The sequence below is a fragment of the Pantherophis guttatus genome, chromosome 2 (genome assembly GCF_059756535.1).
Source record: "Pantherophis guttatus breed Tessera chromosome 2, ASM5975653v1, whole genome shotgun sequence".
In the NCBI taxonomy this organism is placed as follows: Eukaryota; Metazoa; Chordata; class Lepidosauria; order Squamata; family Colubridae; genus Pantherophis; species Pantherophis guttatus.
In genome coordinates, this window is record NC_142064.1 from 198,610,210 (window position 1) to 198,620,346 (window position 10,137).

The 10,137-nt window shown below is 36.6% G+C and overlaps 1 protein-coding gene across 3 annotated transcripts in view; it reads left to right on the plus strand.

Moving 5' to 3' along the window:
* LOC117655041 (proton-coupled amino acid transporter 1-like) overlaps positions 1-10,137 on the plus strand; it is a 33,540-nt gene extending 23,403 nt beyond the window's left edge. For 2 of the 3 annotated variants that reach the window (XM_034402099.2, XM_034402090.2), the window contains exons 8-11: positions 1,077-1,175; positions 3,041-3,207; positions 4,839-5,008; positions 5,844-10,137. In XM_034402099.2, the coding sequence (XP_034257990.1) occupies positions 1,077-1,175; positions 3,041-3,207; positions 4,839-5,008; positions 5,844-6,103 (696 nt within the window). In that variant the 3' untranslated portion in view covers positions 6,104-10,137. The remainder of the gene's footprint in view (positions 1-1,076; positions 1,176-3,040; positions 3,208-4,838; positions 5,009-5,843) is intronic. The other variant, XR_015732586.1, reaches the window with a different exon arrangement.

Below are 10,137 nucleotides of genomic sequence, written 5' to 3' on the forward strand. Positions count from 1 at the left end.
ATATGATTCTGACAAATAACTTTAGAGGAAAAGTTACCTTGAAAAACAATTTGAAAGGATGGGTGGACGAGATGGTACATGCAAATGAGTGAAGGGCTCTGGGTCGGGACGTATTGAAGAAAGAGGAAATACTTCTGAAAGGTTATGAATGGCAGAATAGAAGGAGCAAATGTCATATGTGAAGAGATCAAGTGGGCCAAGCCCAGCCCATGAAACAATAAGATGCTTGTTTTGAGGGCAGAATGAAAAATAACTCCATAAAGAGATTGATTTTTTTCATATACAAATGGGACAAATTAATTATTTCTTATGGTAGACTTTTGCATCTGAGGGACAGCATTTCATTTCATGAGGGAAGAGTATAGTAAGAAAGATTTTGGTAGCTGGTAGAAGACCACCTGAGCATTGTATTCTCTTGTTTTCAGTAATCTATGAGATTCATAGATACTAATGTGTTTAAATCCAACACCTTCTTAAGGAGAAGTCAGGGAAATAATAGAAGTAGTTGAATTTCCATAACTTCTTTATATATAGCACAGGAAAATTGTTGCCTGAAAACTTGGATAGTAGTAACTGATCAATGTAAGGCTACCATGTAAGAGATATTTTTTCAATTTTGATTTCACTGCCATCTCTGCAATGTTTTGTTTTATTTTATTACATTTATATGCTGGCCATCTCTCTAACAAATGATTCTGGGCAGTTTATAGTACTTTACATACATTTTGTATTTTTCCTCAACAATGTATATTTTGCTATAATTCTAGTTTTTTTAAAAAAAAATGTTATAACCACATAATTGCCCAGAGAGTTTTGTAAATTGGGCAGAATACAAGCACAATGAAGCAAGAAATTATCAAGTTTGTTCCCACAAGGTGGTAGCCAGCAAGGCTTTTATGAGCTCCGGGAATGGTAATTCTAGCAAATAAGAAGGGTATTAAGTTCGAAAAGGCAGGTGTAGAAAATCTGAGTGAGGAGGGTTCTGTTGGTTTGCTTCCGTATAAGAGAGTTTCCTAAATTGCAACTGCTCCTTGTTGGCACTCCTTCTAAAGATGCTCTGCTTTTCTTCCTTTTAGGACATTCCAAATCCTAGCCATCTGCCTATGGTAGCTGCCTGGAAAACAATGCCTCTCTTTTTTGGTACAGCCATCTTTGCCTTTGAAGGCATCGGAGTGGTAAGTCTTGCCTAGAAACGTAGCTTAAAAAAGGGGTGTCCAACCTTGGTAATTTTAAGACCCGTGGACTTTAATTTGCAGAATTCCCCAGCCAGCAATTCTGGGAGCTGAAGTCCACAGGTCTTAATGTTGCCAGGGTTATCCTGGCTTGGAATCTTGTTTTGCTAGGAATTGAAAAATAATTTAGGTCTGGTAGATTGTCAGGTGGCATTTAGCATATCTGTCTCTTTGCATCCAGATGTCAACTCTGAATCGAACCTGGCTGAAGCCATCTTGTGCTTCTTCACAGTTGCCACGCACTATGGGGGCAGGATGAGAGGGAAATAGCTTGACCCTCTTGTAGACAAAATAAAGAGCTCTCCTGTGGGAACCAAGGTCATCCCAACAGATGGCAGTAGGAGGAGGAGCAGAAGTGATCGAGGGAGACCACCAACTGCTTTGATTGGACAATGTGACCTGTGACACTTGGGGAGGGAAACTTTTGCTCTTTGAATTACATGGTAACCGTGGGAAACTGGTTTTCGTTGGCTGTGCCGATACGATGTGTCCAATAAACATGTTCTCTGAGGAATGTTCCTGCCTTAGAGTTCTGATTTCTTTGGATGCGTTACTCGGAACACTGATACCAGAAATGTTTAGTCTTTAAGGCATTGAACATATGAGAAGACCAAAAAGCTGTTAAGATATTTTTGTCTATATTTGAATGAAAATCTTTGTATCCTTTGGCAGCATCTGACCAGTTTGTACCAGTTTGTACTTTATAATCGCTCACAGCTGTTCTGGGATCAAACACTTCTTTTATGTTAAGTTTTCTAAGTTAGAACTCTCATTTGAAACTCTAGTTAAAATGCAACATAACAGTGTACATGAATGATCTTACATAGCTCTAATCTTTTGAACATATCTAGTTTGATCTATTGGAATAAACATAGAAATGTTTGATCCATTCTGTTCTTTTTTCCTTCTCTCTGGCCTGGTCGTGTTTGTCTTTTATCTTTCAGCAATTTAGATCTAATTTTCCATAGGGATAATTTTGTTCCTTGAAAGATTGTTGCTATTGTGAGACATTTTATTGGATTATGTCATGCATTCAAGCAATGAAAGCAAGAGTAGAGCCCTATCAAATGCTTATTAGGCCTCAGTCTATGCACTGACTTCAATTATTTTGCACTCTTTTTGTTTTCTTGCTATGACAATCATAAGGACAATTTCTGAGGATTCAGAGCAAGACTCGGGACAAAGGGTTGCAAGTGCAAAATTATCAGATGTGATTGAAGGGGTTTGGAATATCTAATAAAGTATTAGAAACTAAGCCAGTTCAATAAGTTGTCCTACCTGAGGCTCACATCTCTCCCCCAACCCATCATTGCCAAAAAAGTTTAGTTAAGGGCCTCATTCCTTTCCTGACAATGAAAATACAGCAACAAATAACAATTTGCTTTCCTATTGTGTTTTCTAGAATCAGTTCCTGAGAGTCCCCTGCTTTACGGTAGTACTAACTTTGGGGAAGATTTTTTTTCCCCTCCCAGGAAATAAGGGAAAAGAAATAAAGAGTTGGTAGAATCTTCTTTTCTTGGATTTTTAAGAAGCCAATGGATAACTTTATTTGAAGCATAGATCTGATCCAGCCAAATACCATAATTTAATGCAGAATGACTCTGCATAGTCTTGTCTCAGAAACAAAGAAATTAGGGTCACGCTAAGAAGTTACTATATATCTTTCCTTCTCTAATCAAGGCAGCAATTCTTTGAGAAGATCAAATGCTAAGCATGTCCTGGTCTATTGTGAAGAGGTTAGGTTAATTAGGAGAGTAAAATGATATTCATTGACTATTTGGGGCTTTTCTTTTTTTTTCTTTTCTAAGGTGCTCCCTCTAGAAAACAAAATGAAGAACCCCCAGCACTTTCACACTATCCTGTATGTGGGAATGGCGATAGTTACCACGTTCTACCTCAGCTTGGGAACACTAGGATATTTGCGCTTTGGAGCTAACATCCAGGCCAGCATCACACTCAATCTCCCCAACTGTTGGTGAGTTGAACTGGGAAGCTTTTGTTACCAGGCAGAAAGAAGGCCGAACTACAGGCTACTCCTGAATGAGCAAGAAGGGAATTGCAGAGGTGGATGCTGAGAAGTAAAAAAAAATTTGCAAAGGTGCTTCCTTTGTAGGGAAGCTCTTAGAGTATGTTCCCGGTTACTTGCTGTCTCATGTCTTCACTCTTTCTCATGGCCACCGTCTCTTATAGCAAGTCATGTTTCTCTGTGTTCCAAATTTGACATACTTTGAACCGATTCAACCATGTATCCCATGTTTCAAGTAGTGCATTTTGTACTAAGAGAAAAACCAGTGCTGCCACAGAAATATTTGAGAATGCAGAGCAGTTGTCCCCTGTAATTGGGTTATCTTTTGGGTTATCACATTCTCATTCATGATCCTGGGAACCGAGAACTATTTATATTGGCTGACTAAGCATATTGCCACATGTAGGACACCATCGCATTGGCTTAGAATACCTCCTTGGAAAATTTGGCATTGATGATAATAAAGTTGTCTAGTGTAATTCCCATAACTCATTTGTTTTCACCCAACTCTAATTCTGATGGAAGCCATGAGTACTCCAGTCTCCCTTCTTCTACTCCAACCACACCAGCAGGTTCTCCAATTCATAAATTATTGTATACAGATGATTTAATCAAATTTTCATTTTTATCCATTTCTAATAGAAATTCTTAGATAAATATAACATCAAAACTGATAGGACATATTTCCAATGTCAAAATTTCAGTAGGGAGCTGTGAGTTATAATGTGACAATATCTAGAAGGAAATACAAGAAAAATGATGTTGCAGAACTGTAGGTGAGACTAAAAAATGTATTTTGGGTTTTACTTCATTTTATTTATTTTTCGTGGTCACTAAAGTTAAACAGAATTAGTTCCATAGGAGAGAGAGCTTAAATTCAGGTGTTGATTCTTTATATTTTTTAAAAAAATATATACTGTATTATTTTCAAAACTAAAATTTACAATGATTTTGATAATCCGGGAATGGGTCCTTTATTAAACTCCAGCCCCATCAACTCTAGCAATGTATCTTCCAACAACATTTAGTTAGTACTGCCCTCTAATTTTATAATAGTGATGCAACTAGCTATCAGTTTTATCTATCTCGTGATGGCATACAAGGAATTTGAATTCTGATGAGATCAGAAATTTCTCACTATCTGAAAAATGAAGGCTTTGAAATAAAACATCTTGCATTGTTGAGTGAATGTTCAGTTTTAAACAGGAACCCATGCCTTTAAAAACTCATTAAGTCATAAGTAATTTTGAACAAGAATTTTAGTGGTTGTCATAACAGGGACAGGCAGTTTTTCATAGGATATTCCTTTCGCTTGTTGTTTACCTACAAATCCTTTGGCATGTGGCTTTCTACAATAGCCAAAGCCCTGATTTAGGAACAACACTTTCTTTCATCAAGGAAGACTTACCTCCTTTTAGTTTGTCTCCTTATGTGTAAGCCAAATTTCCCTAGTGATCTCTGGATCAGGGAGCCAAAGCATTCTCAAAGAGTGTAATCACTGCACTACTTCAATTTTTGGTTTGGTTTTTCACGAGGAAGCTGAGTGGGTTTAATGGTTGGTTCTTGCCTCATTTTTGCAGGTTGTACCAGTCTGTCAAGCTGCTCTACTCCCTCGGAATCTTCTTCACTTATGCTCTGCAGTTCTATGTCCCTGCAGAAATAATAATTCCTGTGGCTGCTTCCAAGGTCCCAGAACGCTGGAGATTATGTTGCAAAGTGCTGCTGAGAGTACTCCTTGTCTGCGTAACATGTGAGTGGTGAGAGTTTTCTTTTCACTTGGCAGGTAGAGATTTAGCCCACAGGATGATTTATTGCGGTAAAGATATTCTTAAGAAAATTACTGGGCTCTACAGAAAATAAAAATGGAGGCTGAGTGCAGTACAGTGATTTTGTTTGGTGGAAAATATACCCCTTACATGAGAGGTAGGAAACCATGGCCTCTTTATGACTTGTGGACTTCAACTCCCAGTATTCCTGAGCCAGCCAGAAGTCATAAGTCATAAAAGTCTCATCATTCCCCACCCCTGCCCCACTCCTACACCAAAAGGGTAAAAGTGAGCTGCAAAATTGATCTGCAGTGTCTTGGTTGCTAAAAAACAACAACAGATGTGTGAAAAATCCTCTTAGGTTGCTATAGTGATGTGACTTGTCCAATATGGTTGCCACCTTCACCCCACATGGCACTCAAGTCATGGTCTCAGAATTCCAAAGGCGTGAAATTGATCACCTCAAAACATTTGGGGACCCCTGACTAATGCAATAGCTTTGTACAGATATTAGTAATAAATAATATTGGTGCTAGATTCAATAATTCATTCCAAAATGTTTACAAATTCCACACATGAAGAGTGTACATACTGATGGCACATTTTGTCATGATTCAGTGTCTGTTAATGTCCCTTTCCATTTTGCCAGAAGCGTTCATTACAGACTAAAAACATACTCCAAAATTAAAACGATGTTTATTTCATTTGAAGTTGTTGTAAAGTTGAAGTTGAAGTAAAGACTAATTACCTCAGCCGCTTGCTCTTCAGTTAGGTATCTTCCCTGACAAAGCTTTTATTTCCTCCTTTTCTACCCTTCAGGTGCCCTTGCAATATTGATACCTCGCTTGGACATTGTCATAGCTCTGGTAGGCTCAGTGAGCAGCAGTGCTCTAGCACTTATTATCCCGCCCCTCTTGGAGATCTTCACCTATTATTCGGAAGGCCTGCACCCGCTCATCCTGGCCAAAGATATTCTCATCAGCCTCTTCGGTATTACTGGCTTTGTTGTGGGGACATATGAATCCCTCTATGAACTGATTGTACCAACTGTGTCCAATGCCACCGTTGCTTTACCATGATACTGTAACCTGTTTTCACTTTGAAAAGTTACCTGCAGTTCGGATGGATCTTGAGTTTCTTCATAGCAAGTGCAGGAACTTGGGGCTTCTCCTTGCTTTCCAAATCTATTTATTTTATAGATTAAACAGATACGGCTACGGTTAAAAAAGAAGGGGCTCTTTTTTAGTACTCTTATTTATTTATGCTTCTTTTTTGGTATGGGGTGGATTTAGGAGACATATAAAATATATATATATGGGTGCTCCATTATCCCTACCTGGAAGAAACTGAATGACTTGCAAGCATCTTGGATTTTACTAGACTTCTGGATCAAGAGCAGTGGATGTGGGGAGAATTAGGAGTCCTAATACTCCTCACCAGATGATTTTTATGAAACCTTTGGAGCATCATGTTACCAGTTCATTTTTATTTTCATTGTTCTTGTTCTAAACTACTTCAGGCTATCAATTTAGAAACCATATGTCTCATTTCTAAAGTAAATTCCTCCTTTTGGATAGTTGCATGTCAAGCGAGATAGAGCTTGAGAGTGGTAGCTAACACAGAAGAAGGAAATGTAAATGAAACTCAATGTTTAATATTAAAAACGGACACTATAAGTTCATGCTTCTATCCCATGAGTTTCTGTGTCTATTGGTAATAAGACTGAAAGCTAAAAACAGCATCATGCTGTATAATGTATAATTCTCAGGCAACACCAATTGGACTGCATATAAAAAGGGAAATAAGGTTTATATTGCTAAATCCAGCACTATGCTAGTTTGACTCTATAGCAGGGTTCATATCAAATTGCTGTGGGGAAAAAGATACATGTGTGAACTGGACAGGATATTGAAAAGTGTTTTTAAAGATTTTTTTTTATACTTGTGTAAACAACAGGATATTATAAAACAATCCTCTATTGTAAGCTTTTACTTTGTTGTAGCTTCAAGGATCATTCACTAAGCATACATTTTGAAAAATGCCTTGAATGTCATGATTATAATCCAATTCATGTAAACAATAATTTAACACGAGTATATATGTATATACACTATAAAACATAATGTGAGTCAGATGCATAGTTGTAACTTCTGAATTATTTTGCTTCTGTATTATGGAAACACTTTGAGAGCTACATAATCACAGCCAATTAGCATGTGTACAGAGGTTAAATTCATCGGCCCAACTTTCATGTTTTTCTTATTTTACATATAAGAGAAAAGCGAGCCAATCAAAATAGATAAATAAATTGATTGAGCGGGCACAGGGAGATTCTTATCCCGGTATTAAAAGTGCAATACACATCCTATTTTCTGTTATTTGCCTTTGTTCTCAGGAACACTGAGTCTTCGAAGAGGGGCGGCATACAAATTGAATTAATAAATAAATAAACACTGTTCTCAGAAACAGTGTTGAAATTAAATAGTTTACACAAAGGTTATTTCCTAAGATTTCAGCTGCTTCATGGCATTATTAAGTATTTTATACTACAATTTTGGTTTTCTAACTAATCATACATGCGGCTTGCATTATGGTTTCTTCTGTTTTTATCTAATTAGCCAAGCAATCTGAATTTGACTGTAACACTTAAATTATAATTAAAATGCAATTTACCAGGAAACAATTTTTTGCTCCCTGAATTCAGTAGGGCTTATTTCTATCAGGTAATGGCTTAAAAAAAAGGAAGATGGGATGCATACCATTGTTTATTTCTTCCAGTAATCATTATTAGGTTGCATCTTTAACTTTGTTCTTGAATAAGCCACACAGGATGAAGAAGGGAGCAAGGAATTGTCACTCTTCAGATATGACACTCATATATTTATTTAACACTTTAAATAGAAACTGAAATGTAGGGTTTATGAATTATTTTGGAAATGTTTTGTAGTCTAGTTTTAAATATTGTAATGATTTATCTACTTTTTATGCATTGCTGTATGGTTGATTAAATAATTAAATGAATTGCGAGTTAGCTTCCTATCCCCTTTCTCATTCTTCTGAAACTACAGACATCTCATTAACTCTGGGCTATACGTGGGGTTTATATTTCTTTCCCCATATACTGGTAGTAAAGCATGTGAGAAAATAGACAAATATTCTATGTTCTGGTCCTGGCAACATAATGGTGAAATGTAAATTAAAACTGCTTTAAATTTTGCCAGTGAACCCAGGACAGTGAGACATGAGCAGAAACCTGCAGGTTAGTAGTATTGCAAGTTTTTACCATGATTAACTAGAACCTTTGCCAGGTAGCCAGAGTAGTCAAGAGTAAATAAAATTTAAAGTGGTAATGACACATTTCTTAACTTAAAAAAAATAAATAAACTGATATTTTGACTTCATAATTATTACAAACAGTAGAATTGATAATGTTATGCTTGTGCATTCTTGCAGTCTTATAATCTTATCTTGAACTGTTATAAGTGATTATGTGAACATTATATGACCATTCGCACTGAAACAGAAGCAGAATGGATGCAGAAAGTAGAAAAACAAGGGAACTTAATGAAGTCACAAAGAAACATTATTGAATTGGATACTGGCTTTTTAACTTTGGGATTGCTGCACTTTTCAAATAGTAAGTGCCATTAAGACCAATTTGGTAGATGTTCTTAAGTATAACTCCCATAGAAAATGCAGGATTTTAACGTTTATTGATTTGTAGATCTTCCATTATTTGAAAAGTTCATCACCACATAATATTGCTTTGATAGCATTCTGCTAGTCCTTGAGGATCCAAGGTTGGCTATTAGTTGTATTAGTCAGAGCCACTGAATGAAATGATTTTATTCACTTATTTTTCAATAGATGCCTTAATATGTCTTTGTAATTTATGGTTCTATAAAACTGTGTATTCTGACTGAACACTATGTGAAGCATTCTTCTTGGTGGGAATAGTACTTCTTCTTGACTTCTAGGGAAAGAACACTTTTTCCAGTCAGGATTTTAATGAAAAAAGTCTACATCAGACATTACCACTAATTATAACATATCCATGGCATTGTGGCTGGTGGCCTTGTCTTGGTACACATGTTAAAATTGCCTGCATACAATTGTCTTTTACCGTTTCTTTCCTCCCCCCCCCCAGAATAAACTGTGTATTTGTATGTTCTTGCACAGACAGAAAGAGGCGGTTTTGAATTATTGGATTATCTATACACTTGTTTCCAGTAGTCCTCATAGAAGGATAAAGCTACAGCAATGGCCACATTAAGAGTTTTTTGATCTGTTGTCTAGTTTTGTCTGTAATGTAGTCATGTCCTCCTCAGATCTCATACTGAGTCGGTAATTATGAGATTTGAAGTAAACATTTCTGATTTCTCTCTCCATACATTATCTTTGTCATCTAGTCTGTTGTGTCTCTGATAATGAATAAAAAGGGCATTTCAGTGTCGGTCATGTCTGCTTACTTTAATTTGATTTATTTGTAAAAGAAGCGATTGCCCTTGTGAAATTAGATATGTGCAAAATCCAAACACAGCTTTGGTATTCCCCAAACGTCTATGACTATCAAAATCCCCAAAATTGACTTCCAAAGGGGACACGTTGAAGGTATTGAGATCTGTGCATAGATCTAAGAAACTGGAACACTACATATTTGGAGACTAGATGAAAACCCCAGCTAATGTTTGCACAGAACTTTGGGAATAGTTTCCAGTTCCTCAAGGTTACTCTTAATTTATCACTTTGGGCCTTTGCCTTCAATTAGATATACTGCTGCTCCTTTTAGGGTAGCTTGGTGACACATATTTAACTACGGTGCAGAATCAGGCAAACATATTTTGGGTAACCTAAATTTGGGAAATGCATGCAATTATCCTCAAATGTTTCTACAAAGAGTGACTTTGAAGATAGGAAATAATGTCTGTTTGTGCGTCTATCGAATCAGTCAGTGTTTATTTATTTGTGCCTACTTGTGTGTACAGCAAGCCACTATGTACATTGGGTGTACTCTGGAAGAGATGCAGATGATGTTATGTATGATAATGCTGTAACTGAATGATATATTTAACTGGATGTTTCATTCAATAAATTCAATTTTTTTTTTACTGTA